This window comes from Cordyceps javanica, chromosome 3 (genome assembly GCF_051103115.1).
Source record: "Cordyceps javanica chromosome 3, complete sequence".
Classification (NCBI taxonomy): domain Eukaryota; kingdom Fungi; phylum Ascomycota; class Sordariomycetes; order Hypocreales; family Cordycipitaceae; genus Cordyceps; species Cordyceps javanica.
In genome coordinates this window covers 2,275,827-2,291,775 of record NC_139297.1, presented here as the reverse complement: position 1 = coordinate 2,291,775, position 15,949 = coordinate 2,275,827, and the positions used below count along the sequence as shown (strand labels likewise).

Here is a 15,949-nt window from a genome sequence, read left to right as displayed (position 1 = left end):
CAGGTGTCGTGGGGGCTCTTTTTATTTTCCCATGCTTGACCGGGGAAATTACCGGTTTTTTCTTCGTCGAGATTCCAGTGATTTGCGGACAGTCTTATTCAGTATGCGTACGTAAGGTAGCTAGCTATAAGTAATCTGGTGCTTTGAAAAAGGAAACCAACAGATCTGACAAAGAAAAGGTATGTAGGAATGTATTTCCCCAGAAGAAAGGCACCAAGTCCCTTACATACTCCTTACCTGTCAACTCTGTAAAATAAGTCCCTGTGGTCTTACCTCCGGGAGCCACATACGCTAAACATCTGCAGCCACCAGCTCCGGCTCAGTTTCGTGGTGCCCAATGCGCTGTAACCATGGCGCGCCAGTGCCCGCTGCCGCCACCAGAATAGTGTCGGCTCAATAATAAATTGGACCAGTCCGTTCATCACTTACCTTATGCCAATGGCTGCTCTACGACTGGCTTGCCCATCACGTCACCATTCGCGCACCTTCAACTCTCGCATGATAACCTTCTAGAAAATCTTTGGCGTCGGCTTCACCTGGCCTCACCAACACACAGGCCTCGATACATTCTGCTGTCACCTCACTCTCTCTACATTCCCGTGTCGCTGGCCCAATCCGTCGCAATCCCGAGATGCATCTGCCGCTACCATGGCTCCAGTCCTAGCTCGAGGCCGCCGACGACTCAGCACCTGGCCCTTCGCCGCAACTCTCCTAATCATCACCATCCTCTCTGCATACTCGTTTCTTGTGCAAAATCAGGACCGGCCACCTCCAGGAACCCTCGCCTCCGATCTCGCCCCCCGCCTTGTGTCTCGGAGCAAGCACGCCGAACCGGAATGCCGAGATGTCCGCCTCGCCGAGGATCAGTGTGCTTTTGTCAAACAGTACTGCAGGGATGATGATGCCGGCCTCCTATCCTATTTGGATCTTTACTATTGCAAGCTCAACCATGCGCAGCCGGTTGCCTTCATCTTGATTGTCCTTTGGCTGGGGATGCTCTTCACCACCATCGGAATTGCCGCTAGCGACTTCTTCAGCATCAACCTCAGTACCATCGCTACTATCCTCCGACTGAGTGAAAGCTTCGCCGGTGTGACATTCCTGGCCCTCGGCAATGGCTCCCCCGACGTCTTCAGCACCTTGGCTGCCATGGCCTCTAACAGCGCCAGCATGGCTGTTGGCGAGTTGCTCGGCGCTGCCTGCTTCATCAGTGGCGTCGTTGCAGGTTCCATGGCCCTGGTACGCGAATTCAAGGTTGACCGAAGGTCCTACGTGCGAGACATTTTCTTCCTCATTGTTGCTGTCGTTTTCACCATGATCTTCCTAGCGGACGGGAGTCTACATTTTTGGGAATGTTGGGCCATGATTGGTTTTTACTTTTTGTATGTGGCTACCGTTGTTGGATGGCACTGGTATTTCTCACGCAGAAAGCTACGGCTTCGTCGCGAAGGCGAAGCTCGCAGCCATTTCTACGGCTCCGCCAACCAAGCCAACGACGAGCTAGCTGGCGAGCCATACCGCGATGACCCCGACGACGTGGACCGCACCCATGGCGCCCATGAGCAGTCCAGGCCCGACATCTCCGCCTTGGAGTCCGGCCCGCGCCTTGAACTCGAGGGGCAGGATTGGGACGAGGTTGCCGACGAGCAAGCGCAAGATCACGAGAGAATGGTTGCTGCCGAAGTCTCTCGAAGTATGCGCGTGCTGCGAACTAACCGGGCCCGGAGAAATACCAAGACACCAATTAGACCCAGTCTTGTCGGCGCCTTGGAATTCCGGTCTGCTCTCGCTCAACTCCAGCGTGAAAGCAACTGGCAACTCTCCAACATGCCGAGCCGTAGTCGTTCATTCAACCATATCCCTCAAGAACGACAACGCGGTTCTTCATTTGCAGAGCCGTCTAGCGTTGCGCACTCCCAGCCGAACCCTCGTTTTGAACCAAGTGGACATGAACGTAGGCGGGCCTTCTCAACATCGACAGCTCCCGGAGTGATAACCGAAACAGAAGACTTGTTGAGCGACGGCGAGCGAGGGACAGGGCAACGCGACGGCGCTGCCACCGCGTCACCGCTCTCGCCCTCCTATACTGTCGGTGGCAGCTTGGCCCCTCCGCCAACCAATGCTAGCTCAGCATCGACAAGCGGGACAGTAAAGAGCCAGCGTGATACGAATCTGCCATTGCTTGTCGTGCGGCCACCAACACGTCAGGGTGGCCACAACGGTCACAGTGGCTACAGCGGCCACAGCGGCCACAGCGACGGCTCGGCACCCAACTCGCCGTTTCCTCAATTCATGGACTCGCCAGTTCTCCTTACACCATCGCCACACGCGGAGCCCGGCGAATTCATGCTTCCGTCTCCGGCCGTGGGACGACGGACTGAGTTACCTGGCTCTTTGCGCGACTGCGACTGTGTCGCTGAACCGAAACCTGTCTTCTGGTGGCCTTATTCCGTCCTGCCACCCCCACACATTATTCTAGCAACCTTGTTTCCAACACTACAGGGTTGGAGGAGCAAGACTTGGTGGGATCGTTTCGTCAGTGCTATATCTGTTCCCAGCATCTTCCTCTTGGTCTTGACGCTACCCGTGGTTGAACCCGAGGAAGACGAAGATGACCACACTGATGTGACCATAGCATCACAGTCCGGTCACGAGATCATTGTAGGCGATCTTGATCGGGCTCTGCACAACGGCCAGCGAGAAGGTACCGCAGAGTGGGAAAGATATCGCAACCATGAGAACCGCACCGCAAGCCATTCCTCATCATGCCGCCAGTCACCGCGGTTGCAAGCTCTGACAAACGAGAGCACACTTGTCAACCCTCTATGCGCGGCCGAAGCAGCGTCGACGGCCGTCGCCAATAAGGCGCTGTCGGACTTTCCTTCTGCCGACAACAGTGCTGCGGACCCTGGGACTTGGAACAGATGGCTTGTCTGCGTGCAGCTGTTTACGGGACCGCTATTTGCAGTGTTTATCTTGTGGGCTAACAAGTTGGATGACTGGGAGAATCCAAGGAGAACATTGGTCAAAATGGTGTTGTATTCCTTGCTGTTATCGTTGGTCTTGCTAGCGATACTGGTCATCGTAACTGTCGAGCATATTCGCCCCAAGCATCATTACGTGCTGTGCTTTCTGGGCTTCGTGATTAGCATTGCGTGGATCTCCACAATCGCCGGCGAGGTGGTTGGCGTGTTGCAGACGCTCGGTGTGGTGCTGGACATTTCGGAAGCGCTATTGGGGCTGACCATCTTTGCGGCGGGCAACAGCGTTGGCGATTTGGTGGCTGATATTACCGTGGCCAGACTAGGCCACCCTGTCATGGCATTGTAAGTAGAGCAAGAGGAAGCGAAAGGTCGAGTTTGTGCTGACATGAACAGGTCCGCGTGTTTTGGTGGCCCGCTGCTGAACATTTTGCTGGGTATCGGCATCGGCGGCGTCCTGATGATGATTCAGGGCGCAAACCACGAAAGGGGTAAGCACCCTCACCGACCGGTGCACTACGGCCCGTATCCTGTCAAGATTGGCGGCACGCTGCTCGTCTCGTCAGTGACGCTATTGATCATATTGGGCGGTTTGCTGATTGCGGTGCCGATGAACAAATGGGTGCTAAGCCGCAAGATTGGCTGGGCGTTGATAGCTGTGTGGTCAATCAGCACGGCTGTGAACGTGGCCATGGAAGTGAGCGGCGTTTGGGGCGGGTCCAATAGCTGATCCCTTTTTGTTTTGGTTTCCATCCTTGTTTTCTCCTCTGCTGTTTAGCGCTGTCGAGAATCTAGCATTTTATTTTCGTTCCATATCCATCTTGTATTTCTATATCTGAATTGGCGTTGACTGCTTTGGAAAGCGAGATGATTTGCTGTCATGGCGGGTAGGGTACGTATTCACCATGTGGCAACCTTGGGCGTGACTCTTGCGAGTAGAAAGAGGGAAATTGCTTCTATTGTTGTCATGGCAGAATGTAGTTTTCTTGGCATTGGTCGATGGGGGTCCGCGGGCAAAAGTCGTGGCCTTGCGCGCGGTGGTTTATTGGTGATTTCGGATAAAACGTGGAGAGACGAAGCACAGCGCAGGGCAGAAGAAAGCAAGCTCACCTCTGGCGAGCCAGAAAGAAAAGTTGAAAAGAAAGGATTCGATCGTTCTAGATGCTACTCGGGATATTGCTACAGCTTGCTCTGCTATACCACAACCAGTCCGCAATGCAACTTCTCTCACGTCAATCAACATTAGACGGATTGCTGTTCCCCTCATCGCGGGCCGAATGACACGCCCCTGACCAGCCGCCGATTAGTGGCCCAATCCAGGAGCATGCTCTCTGTACTAACCTACACCGCCTGGTCTGTTTGGTTCGGGCCTGACCCAGAGCTACCCCTCCAAAAAGAAAAACAGGGTGGCACTTTTGAAATAATAAGCTTGGAACCCCTCCTTACGTTCCCCCCCTAGTTAATCAATCCAATTTCAATACCAGTGCACAACCTTATCTGGCCTTTGCTTTCCTTCTCGCCCCCCCATCTTTTTCGAGGGAAGACGGCAGCAAGTTTGATTTGCAGACAGTATGGAATTTGCTTTTTTCTGGTTCTCACAAAGAAAGGGAACCAATTGACACTAACACGACTGGCATTAGGCTTAGAAACGGCAACATTAAACCCATTCCGCCTCACCCCTCCACCATCCCCGCACCCCGCGCGTCCATCAACGAACATTATATACAACAAAAACCTATACACAACAATCATGGCCGACGCTACCTACCCGCCTCTCGAGGAGCGTCCTCTCAAGGATACCATCTGCCTCTTTGACGTCGACGGTACCCTGACGCCTGCCCGTCTGGTAAGCCATACAACCATCCCCCCCTCCCCTCCCCCCCCCAAAAAAGGCTGACCGCCCGCGCGACGTGAAAAACGTAATAGGACGCCTCCCCCGAGATCCTCGCCATCCTGCGCGCCCTGCGGCAAAAGTGCGCCATCGGCTTCGTCGGCGGCTCCGACCTGGCCAAGCAGGAGGAGCAGCTCGGCGGGCCCGCCGGCGCGCCGGTCACGACGCTCTTTGACTTTTGCTTCTCCGAGAACGGCCTCACGGCCTTCAAGCTCGGCCAGGCGCTGCCCTCCAACAGCTTCATCCAGTGGATCGGCGAGGACCGGTACAAGGAGCTGGCCAACTTTGTGCTGCACTACGTCGCCGACCTCGACATCCCCGTCAAGCGCGGCACCTTTATCGAGTTCCGCAACGGCATGATCAACATCAGCCCCGTCGGCCGCAACGCCAGCAACAAGGAGCGCAACGAGTTCGAGGCCTACGACAAGGAGGCCAAGGTGCGCGAAAAGTTTGTCGCCGTGCTCAAGGAAAAGTTTGGCCACCTCGGCCTGACGTACGTTTCTTCAACCTCTCTCTTTTTCCCCTCTCCGCCTCTCTTTTCTGTCCATCTTTGCTTCTTTATCCCCCCTTATTCACTGCATTGGCAAAACAAAACAAAACAAAAAGCTAACCTGTACGCTTTTCCCCCAACAACGCACAGCTTCTCCATCGGCGGCCAAATCTCCTTTGATGTCTTCCCCACTGGCTGGGACAAGACCTACTGCCTCAAGCACCTCGAGGACGAGGCCAAGAAGCCCAATGGCATCGCCTACAAGCACATTCACTTCTTTGGCGACAAGACGGCCAAGGGCGGCAACGACTACGAAATCTACGAGGATCCCCGCACCATCGGCCACTCGGTCAAGGGCCCCGAGGACACCATGACCATACTTAAGGAGGTCTTTGGCCTGTAGTTTGAAATAGAAGAAGTGACTGCCTAATAATGGGAACAATAGAGAGAATCTTTGTCAAGGGGGAGAAGCAAACAACGCTACAAGAGCGGCAACAGACGGCGCAGCTCTGAAGAAAAGTAGCCCTTCGGACGAGGACTCGAGGATGTAAACAACAAATACAACATGACCTTATCCAAGACATGATGACTACATTACGGTAGTATCCGACATCTATGCCATCTAATATAAATTGGCTGCTATTAAGCTTGAGAAAAAGAATCGAAACAAGAATGCAAACAAGAATGCAAACAAAAATAGTAACAAAATAGCTAGAAAAGATTTCCGTTTTCGCCAGTCGTTTGGGGGGTCCAAGGTATATCCAACATCAACCATTGCCATCTCAGACATCTCAATTGCAGGAAAATAAAAACCTCACGTCAGCCAGTCAGACGCTCGCTCGGCGCCCTATTCCATAAACTATCTACCAAACTCAAGATGCGGGATAATCACTGGCCCGTACTTGGTCGTCGTTGCATATGGCCCATCTCCTTGCACAACAAAGTCAACCGCCAAACTCAGCTTGCTCAGACCCTGCTGCGAGCTGTTCACGCTTGGGTTGGGGCTGAATGGCGGCTGATTCTGGGCCATGATCGCTTCCTGGTCATAGGCGACAAAAGCTGCATAGTTTCTGCGTCCCATAAGCTTCTTGAGTTCCCGCACCCCTCCGCTGGCATCGTTGTGGAAAATCTCCATCATGTCCTCCTTGGTATCAGAGACCTCATGCGTGGACTTTTGGCCGTTTTGCGGCACATAGAGTGTCTTTTGATTATGCAACAGCTTCAGGACGTAGCCGCCCTGAGGTGCTGCTACGATTGGCGACGTGATAATCTGGTACATGGTCTTGTGGTCGCCGGGGTGGGTGGGATCGTGGACAAGGCCGGCGCCAGCTGCGTTGACATCTGTTCTTGATTAATTTTAAAAACATGCAGCAAGGACACGAGAAAACTTACCACCTGAGAGGAATGTCATGCGAACTCCTTTTTGTTGTGCAATGCCTTGCAGGGTGCGAATAAAGTACGTTCGTTCCAGATCCTTTGTGTCGTGAGTCCACATATCCTTGAGTACCTCCTGAATATCGAGCTCTCCAAATTGGTTCAGCACATTGCCCATGAGTCCGGTTTTTCCAACCGCCTTCTTAACTTGGGAGAACCCTTGGGCCACAACCTCTTTGCCACCAACAACACCAGCGACTGAGCTCGTGACCTTGCCGAGGATGTTGTAGGTCGTGTTCACAGCCTTTTTTCCAGCCGCGACAGTGTTGGCAATACTTTCGACGGCCTCCAACCGGGGAAAGATCAGTGGTACAGATACCATCCATACCACGTGCTGAACGCTTGGCGGAAGAGTTGCCACCTTGGGAAATATGCCCTGATACGTAGGCCCGGCCATCACGCGTGCTTGCGTTCGTTCAGATCGACAGTCGGTGCCGACTACGGCCATGGCAGGGCCCAAGTATTTGACAAAATGCCAACCAGTTCCGGTAATGGTGAAAATGTCGTGATCAGTTCTGACATTTCTCATAATATCTACCGTTGTATGGTGCTGGAATAGCAAATACATTTCGGTGGCAACACGGCCAATGTTCTTGAAAATTGGCGAAGCTTGCATGTACTGCGGGTATGATCCATACCCATCAAAAATATCATGATCATCAATCTGCAGGACGTGAGGAATTTGAGCGAACGCTTCGCGCAAGAATGGCTGATCAAAATGGCTGGTATAGTAGTGGAAGTAGGCGTGGGACACGTCTTCCTCATGACGTGCCGTCCATTGAGTGCCTTTCTTGTTATCGCGGCCACTCATTGCGAGCCACTGCTTCAGCAGAGGCACCTCTTTCCACAGACGATCGCCGTAGATCTGATCTCCTAGACCGAGCTGGGCGTGGAAACCTCCACAGTCGACGTTCTTCTGCAAGACATCTTTCCACATGAAACCGATGCCACCAAGTTTGCCGCGCTCGTTTTGGGATGTGCTGGCGGCAAAGTCATTTCCGGAATGGGCGATAAATCGCCAACCCGTTTCGTGTTTGCCAGCAACGACGAACTCGTAACGAGTGCAGCCAAGGTGCGAAGTAACGGCGTATGTCCATCTCTCAGTACCACCCTCACCCATCTGAAGATCGATGTCGTACTTGTAGAATGTCCATCTTTGATGTGTGTAAATGGCGTGTGGTTCCAGCTGTCTGGGGCTTGGGGACAGATCCGCACTGAGGTGAATGTGAATGGTGGGTGGCTGAGGCGAGTCCGTCACAATCAGGATGCTACCAAACCAGATGCCTTTCTCAATATCCATATTGACATAGCGCAAATAAGGCCCAAAGTATACACCGTTTGTAGGTTGGATCCGATACATGTCTACACCTGCGGAGGGAGGAGGGCCGGAGAACCCGGCAGTGGGAGCTTGAGAAACGGCCACGCTCATTATACTCTCTGCATAACCAGGAGTATGGGGAGGGAACATGGGCGAGGCTAAGCTTTGCTTGCCAAAAACGGGGGACATTAGTGGATTTCCGTATGTCGAAGCGGTAGGGGATAGCGGCGTCTGTTCGGGTTGAATGGGGTTCGGGCCCTTGGGAAACTCCCATTGAGTGGCCTGAGTCGCGAGATGGATGTAGTAATATTGGCCAGAAGTTTGATCAAGATGAGCAATCCAACCTTCCGGGAGCGGCGGTGGTGAAGCCGGCCCAGGGCCTATTGTCTGAACCTCAGGCGATGCACCGTTCTTCTGCGGCGCAGCAGGCTGCTCTGGCCGAGGGTCATTAGCAAAGGCAGGGTGTCCTGGATGTTGCAGGGCTGGAGACAGGATTGGCGCTCCAGCGGCTGAGCCGGCAGAGCCGGCAGCGGCAGCCGAGCTCGAAGCAACTGGTTTTTGGCTCGAGGCCATGACATTGGTCTGAGTCGGTTGCGCCGCGGCGGGAGCTGGACGAGCGGTGCCATTTTGCTGCGGGCGGCGCTTTTCGTTTGGGTATGACGAGTTTCCTCCCGGGTTGACGCTGGAGTATGCCGGCGGAGGCGAGCTAGTGCCGAGGCGTTGAAAGTCTTGTTCGAGAACGCTCACTTGAACTTGCTGATTGCCCTGATTACTTTGAGTCTGGACAGGCTGCTGTGGGGGAGCTGTCTGAGTTCTCTGCGGCTGAGGGCTCGATATGACATTGGAGCCTTGGTAGACGGTGGGTGGACCTGAGGGTGCCTGGTCGGGAGTCTCTGTCGGTGTCCATGGTCGCTGGGGTTGAGGCGCCTGATTTCCATATTGCGCGAGTCTTTGGGCGGCAGCAGCGCTCTGCGCTTGGCTAGCCTGCAGGCTTGTAAGAGTTGCCGTGCCAGAGATGCCAGAGGCAGCGTAGCGAGCCTCGATGCCTCCACCAGGGATGACACCAGGCTCGACGATTGGAGTCTCCGGGGGTGGAGGTGAGCCGCGAGTGGCTTTGGTGGTGGAGTTTGAAGCCGTCGACGGGAAGCGATTGACAGGCTGATCAGACTGCTTCAGGTGGGTGACGGCTGCTGGCTGTGGCAACGACGTGGTAGAAGCTGAGGCGGAGGAGGCGGAGGAGGCAGCAGCTCCTGGTGGTGGGTAGTAAGTCTTGTTCTGGTAGTTGGAATAAACCGAAGGTTGTGCTGCCGGGCGGGCTTGCTCCTTGAGGGGTCGAGCAAACAAGCCTTGGTCAGAGTCGGGACTGGAGGGTGAATGAATGACTTTGGGAGCAGCGCCGCGACGTTCAGCGAGACCAGGCCTACGATCGGTGAGACTGGTGTCTAGACGCGGCGTCGTATCGTTGTATGCGGCCCCGTAGGGCTTTGCGGGCGTCGGTCTATGGATCTCGTCATCGTCCGGGAATGGCAGAGGTGCGGCGGAGCTGGATGCGCCAGGTGGTAGAGGAAAGGCAGGTTTGCTGTTTGAGGCTGACGAGGTGCGCGAGTTTGGCTGAGGGCTGGTAGGCTTAAAAATGCGCAGAGGTTCGACAGTCGGGCTGTCACCTCCATCGTCCGGGGCAGGTCTGCTCAGGAACATTTCCTGGTCGGGGATGCCACGGCTAGCCGTCGTCATTGTTCCGGGGTTGTGCATTGTTCGAAGCTTGGATCGTGTAAGGCGGGAGCGGCGGCAGACAGAGAGCAGCGCACAGCGCAGCGCAGTCTATTTGGTGTCCTCGAAAAGGACGGCCGCCGCGAATACGGGCTGGTAGAGATGCTCGCGCAAATACAATATAGAACAGAGGGGCGCGCAGCAGCTGGTGACACAAACTTGGTGCGAAGCTGCTGTTTGGTGGCGGGGTGGTTCTCCAACGGGTCGCAGAACAGGCCGGCCGCGCTAGGATCTGGATATCTGGGTTGCGGGCGAGTAAGGGAGAGAGACGTGTAAAAGAGCTGCGCGAATCTGGTTGTTGTATGGAAGAAAGACGGTGGAGGGAAAGGGCAGGCAGGCTGAAGCTGCCACGAGAAATAAAAAGGTGGTGCAGAGGGTGAGGGAAAAGAGTTGAGCAAGGCAGGAGGGCTGGGCGGCGGCGGCGGGTTTACGACGTACCTACCTTATGGAGGCCGAGCAGGCGGTACATGGACTCTGGGCGAGATGGGCTGGAAGAGGACTTTGGCATGGGAGGGGAGGTGGCATTGGGGATTGGACAGGGCCAGGGTAAAGCTAAAGGGATGGGGCTCAGAAGTTGCGGCACAATCCTGAGAGGGAATAAAGGCAAGGTAGGTAGGTATTTGACGGAAGGGAGCCGTCGAATATCGAATGGCCAAGTAACACCCAAAAGCTTGGCCACTGCGACCTTTGGCTGCGTGCTTCTACATAGTATGAGCTGGGAACGTGCAAATGGGGCAGAGGAACCCCTCACGGACTCACAGTAGCTTGCAGTGCCTTACCTTAGTATTGGTACCTTGCTTTATTAGTCGTAGGTACTGAGTAAGTTGGACTGGTAAGAAAGAGGTCAGTAGTCCGCACCAGTAGCAGCTCCGGGCAGGGGTCTGTGGGGTCCAGACGGGCGGCAACTAGCTGGCCCCAGGTGCCGGAGCCCACCAAAGAGCAGAGGACTAGCCAGTAAGCTACTCAGTAACTCGTCGTAAATTGCCAGCTGCAGCCACTGGCAAGTTGCAACACGCTGCGCCCCAGCACCTGCACCGGCATTACCGCATGGCTACGAAGCTCGCTGGGGAGGGAATTCTGACACCAAGTAGCTGATTCCTACTGACTGACTCACCTCAAATGCTTGCGAACCAGTACCTGTGCTTGAGAACCTCGACTGCTCGACCTCCTCGACACCCTCCGAGTGGTCTGCTCGCTGTGGACCTCGGCCTCTTAGCATCGACGGTAGGCCGGGTGGGTCGAGCCTGGCTCGCCACTGATTGGCCGATCCCCCCAAATGACCCAGCGTGTAAGCGCCCAGCTTTCAACGCCTCGACTTTGTGACTGGACAAGCTGTAAGCGCTCATCTTTTGGTGCCAAGCAAACTCCATCATCTGTCCCCGACTCTCCGCTGCCCGACCTAGTAAGTGACCTGGGGCAAAGGATAGGGGCGTTCCTGAGTTCATGATCCATTTCAGAGAGCATCTACGGAGTACTGAGTAGGTACCTGGAAGACCGCCATCGGCCTCCTTTATTGATGTAGGCAGGACCTGTTGTTTGTATCCCCAAACGGCGTGACGGAAGCAACACCTGGTCACGGACATGGAGGGTGTTTTGAAAGAAGACCACTGCCAGTCTAGGTTTTTCGATGCACCTTTCCGTCTACGCCTCATTTGACTTCAGCCGTGATTTTTGTCCTCCTACTGGTACTATACAAGCATCATCATCGTCACCACGACCACCAACAAGCAACACCAACAGCAATTGCAACAGCGGCAGCAGCAACAACACCTGCAACAAAATCACCACCAATGCCATCACCAGAATGAGATAGGCGCCTGCATTGTGAAAAATACCTTTGTTCTTGCATGTGTTTTTCATCCAATCCAATGTCTAGATCATTTGTACATGAAAGAAACATCATCTCTGCAGATACTCACCATCGAGTACCGCTCAGTCCCCGTCGACCGAAGCCTGCCAAGGACATCAACACAACGAACGAGACGGGCTTGAGGCCATTGTTGCTGTGTAATTTACTAAATTTAGGTGGCGGGCATGATTCACTCGTTGAGTTATGACCTTTTTTGGACCCTACATGCTGATTTCTTTTCTTTTTCTTTTTCTTTTTCTCTTCTCTGGTAGTTGCATGGTTTCTGCCAAGGTTATACCGAATCACCACCCATCGCGTTGATCTCAGCATGCAAAGGTGCAACATGCAAAAGTCGTAGCAAAGCGTCTCGTAGCAAACCTACAGCATACACAGCTTCTATGAGCGGCTCCGTCATATTTTCCCCTCTGCTCATTCCAAGAAGAAAAGAATATAAAACGGAATAGCCAAAGCTACTTAGCACCCTCGTCTTACTTCGATTCAAACACCCCACCATGTACTCAGTACTTACCTCGCAGGCTCGCAACGGCCAAAAGTGGGACCTCTCAACGCGTCTCGCCAGCCAAAAAACTGCCCACTACGCGTTCTCGGATACGCTGCGACTTGACAACCAAGCCCTTCCGCAGCTTTGCAGTTTCTCCCTCGAGATCCAGCGGCCAATGCCGCCGTAGTCGCCCATCATGCCGCCCGCCTCAACCCCCGCCGGAAAGAAGCAGCAATCATTGACATCCTTCTTCACGCCAAAGGCGTCTTCGAGCTCCAAGCCGCCAACCTCTACCCAGTCCCCAACTCCCAGCAAGCCACCTCGGGGAGTGTCCGCTTCGGCGGCCGCGACCGCGACCGAACGCAAGCGATCCATTGACGAGTTTGCCGACAAAGAAAACCATGATATAAACCGGGATTCCAAAAAGGCAAAGACCTCCGCCGTCTCTGACGATGGTGACGATGCTGGTCCCGCCGTGCAAACGACGCCGGCTTCCGCGCGCGCCCAACGCTACTCGTACGGCACGGTGCCGACAAGCACAGACCAGACAGAGGGCGGCGATGATGTCGAAGATGAGGCGACAAGGAAAAAGTACGCGGATTTGCATACCAAGTTTGTCAAGAAGCTTGGCCATCCCGATGCCATGAATTGGAGATCACGAGTCGCACAAGATCATGCGACGGAAGAGAACGAGGATGGTGATGGAGAAGCAGACGAGGACGATGTGCCAGCACCAAAGTCAAAGAAAAAGGGCTCAAAGACCGGAAAACTCACACCAATGGAGGTTCAGTTTTTGGATATCAAGCGTAGGCACCTGGACACTGTCCTAATTGTCGAGGTCGGCTACAAGTTCCGCTTCTTTGGCGACGACGCCCGCATCGCTGCCAAAGAACTCAGCATCGTCTGCATCCCTGGAAAGATGCGCTATGACGAGCGTAAGTTGTGGCAAAATCCACGTTTCGCACCACTCAGCTAACAAAATTTTCGACACAGACCCCTCGGAAGCCCATCTTGATCGGTTCGCCTCTGCCAGCATCCCCGTCCACCGACTGCCCGTCCACGCTCGCCGTCTCGTTGCCGCCGGTCACAAAGTTGGCGTCGTCCGCCAGGTTGAAACGGCAGCGCTGAAAAAAGTCGGCGATAACCGGAACACGCCTTTTACGCGCAAGCTCACCAACCTCTACACCAAGGGTACCTACATTGACGAGAACGGTGACTTGGAGCAGTCTACCAAGGGCGGTAACACGCCTTCCTCTGGCGGATACCTCCTCTGCATCACAGAATCCAAGGCCAAGGGCTCGGGCACCGACGAAAAGGTCGACGTGGGCATTCTCGCCGTGCAGCCTGCCACGGGCGACATCATCTACGACACATTTGAGGATGGTTTCATGCGCAGCGAGATTGAGACGAGGCTACTGCACATCTCGCCATGCGAGTTTGTCATTGTCGGTGACCTCACAAAAGCAACCGACAAGCTGATCCAGCATCTTGCTGGCAGCAGCACCAACGTCTTTGGCGACCGCAGTCGCGTTGAGCGTGTTCCCCGATCGCAAACCATGGCCGCGGAAGCCTCCTCTCATGTCACCCAATTCTACGCTGAGAAGCTGAAGGAAGCCAACTCATCTCAGAACGAGCTGTCCTCATCGTTGCTGGAAAAGGTTCTCCGGCTGCCCGAGCCCGTCACAATCTGCCTCTCCGCCATGATTGGCCATCTGACCGAGTACGGGCTTGAGCACATCTTCGACCTCACCAAATACTTCGAGAGCTTCAGCACGCGCTCGCACATGCTCGTCAACGGCACCACACTCGAGTCCCTTGAGGTTTACCGCAACGCGACGGACCACACCGAGCGCGGCAGTCTCTTCTGGGCCATTGACAAGACGCGCACGCGCTTCGGCCGTCGCCTGCTGCGCAAGTGGATCGGCCGCCCGCTCCTCAACCAGGACCGCCTCGAGGAGCGTCTAGCTGCCGTACAGGAGCTCCATAGCAAGCGGTCCACGGGCCCCGTCGACGATCTCGAACGACTCCTGTCCAAGACGAGAACGGACCTCGAACGCAGCCTCATTCGCATCTACTACGGCAAGTGTACGCGGCCAGAGCTGCTCTCCGTCCTACAAGCCCTACAACAGATCTCCAGCCACTACGTGCGTGTCAAGGGCCCCAAGGACGTGGGCTTTGACGAGCCGCTCCTGACCGATGCCGTCCTCGCCCTGCCGCAGATCCTGGACCTCGTCGTCTCGTACCTCGACCGCATCAACCTCGACGCTGCGCGCAAGGATGACAAGTACGGCTTCTTCCGCGATGAGCACCAAACCGACGACATGCAGGACCACCAGATGGGCATTGCCCACGTCGAGCACCAGCTGGACCAGCACCGCTCTGCCGCCGCGGAGCGGCTCAGGAAAAAGAAGCCCGTCGACTATGTCACCGTCGCCGGCATCGAGTTTCTCATCGAGGTCCCCAACACTGACATCAAGCATGTGCCGGCCTCGTGGGCCAAGATATCGGGCACCAAAAAGGTATCACGCTTCCATACGCCCGAGGTGATCCAGTTCATCGCCGAGCGCGACCAGCACCGCGAGGCCCTCGCCGCCGCCTGCGATGCCGCCTTCCGGGCCCTCCTCGCTGAGGTGGCCGCCGCGTACCAGCCCTTGCGCGACGCCGTCTCCGCCCTCGCGACCCTCGACTGTCTGCTCTCCCTCGCCACTGTCGCCGCCCAGCCGGGCTACACGCGCCCGCAGTTCCTCCCGCCCGGCGCGCCACCCACCGTCGCCATCACCCAGGGCCGCCACCCCATGGCCGAGCAGACCCTGGCCGGCGGTTACATCCCTTTCTCGACGACGCTCGCGCACCCGGCGCCGCTCGCGCACCTCGTCACGGGGCCTAATATGGGCGGCAAGTCGTCTTTTGTGCGCGCACTCTCCCTCATCGTCCTGCTCGCCCAGGTTGGCTCCTTTGTCCCTGCCGACGCTCTCTCCATGACCCTCTGCGACGCCATCCACACTCGCGCCGGCGCCCGCGACAACCTCTTCGCCAGCGAATCCACCTTCATGGTCGAGGTCTCCGAGACGGCCCGCATCCTCCGCGCAGCCACTCCGCGTAGCCTCGTCATCCTCGACGAGCTCGGTCGCGGTACCAGCACGCACGACGGCGCCGCCATCGCCCAGGCCGTCCTGCACCACGTCGTCACCGAGACCCGCTGCCTCACCCTCTTCATCACTCACTACCAGAACCTAGCCCGCGTCGCCGACGGCCTCGAGGGCTTGACCAACGTCCACATGAAGTTCAAGGCCGACAAGGGCCCAGATGGGGACGAGGAGATTACCTTTCTCTACGAAGTTGGCGAAGGCGTTGCCCACCGATCATACGGACTCAATGTGGCCCGTCTGGCACATATTCCGAAAAAGGTCATTGACATTGCCGCGGAAAAGTCGAGTGCCATGGAGACCGAAATGCGCATGCGACGACTTAAAGGAGCCTGTCGCGTGCTAAGTGATGTGATTGGTGATAGCCCAGATCAACTCGACCATCTGATTGCCAGCATAGACCAGCTGTAAATCTAAAATGTACTTCATTCCCACTGTATACACATTATCATAAAGGAAGTCGGATTAGGATTAAAACAGGATAGTCCCCCATGCCAAAATAATACCCCGCAAACACCAAGTATGCGTCCGTTCGCCCATGTGTATATAGATAGAATCTCGAATGGTG

General features: G+C 55.5%; 4 protein-coding genes across 4 annotated transcripts; 3 read left to right on the top strand and 1 right to left on the bottom strand.

The window, feature by feature from the left end:
• Positions 1-648: 648 nt before the first annotated feature.
• V2A60_004902 (Sodium/calcium exchanger protein-domain-containing protein) lies at positions 649-3,711 on the top strand (the record flags this gene model as incomplete). Its single annotated transcript, XM_083256216.1, has 2 exons — positions 649-3,326; positions 3,378-3,711. The coding sequence occupies 2 exons, from the start codon at positions 649-651 to the stop codon at positions 3,709-3,711; spliced, it is 3,012 nt and encodes a 1,003-aa protein (XP_083112342.1).
• A 1,020-nt stretch (positions 3,712-4,731) lies between these two features.
• V2A60_004901 (phosphomannomutase SEC53) lies at positions 4,732-5,765 on the top strand (the record flags this gene model as incomplete). The annotated part of the gene is made up of 3 exons (XM_083256215.1): positions 4,732-4,827; positions 4,908-5,365; positions 5,513-5,765. 3 exons carry the CDS (start codon positions 4,732-4,734, stop codon positions 5,763-5,765), a joined length of 807 nt encoding a protein of 268 aa, XP_083112341.1.
• Positions 5,766-6,221: 456 nt separating this feature from the next.
• On the bottom strand, positions 6,222-9,848 carry V2A60_004900 (uncharacterized protein; the record flags this gene model as incomplete). The annotated part of the gene is made up of 2 exons (XM_083256214.1): positions 6,222-6,703; positions 6,755-9,848. 2 exons carry the CDS (start codon positions 9,846-9,848, stop codon positions 6,222-6,224), a joined length of 3,576 nt encoding a protein of 1,191 aa, XP_083112340.1.
• A 2,583-nt stretch (positions 9,849-12,431) lies between these two features.
• On the top strand, positions 12,432-15,792 carry V2A60_004899 (mismatch repair protein MSH3; the record flags this gene model as incomplete). The annotated part of the gene is made up of 2 exons (XM_083256213.1): positions 12,432-13,170; positions 13,229-15,792. The coding sequence occupies 2 exons, from the start codon at positions 12,432-12,434 to the stop codon at positions 15,790-15,792; spliced, it is 3,303 nt and encodes a 1,100-aa protein (XP_083112339.1).
• Between the last annotated feature and the right edge of the window lie 157 nt (positions 15,793-15,949).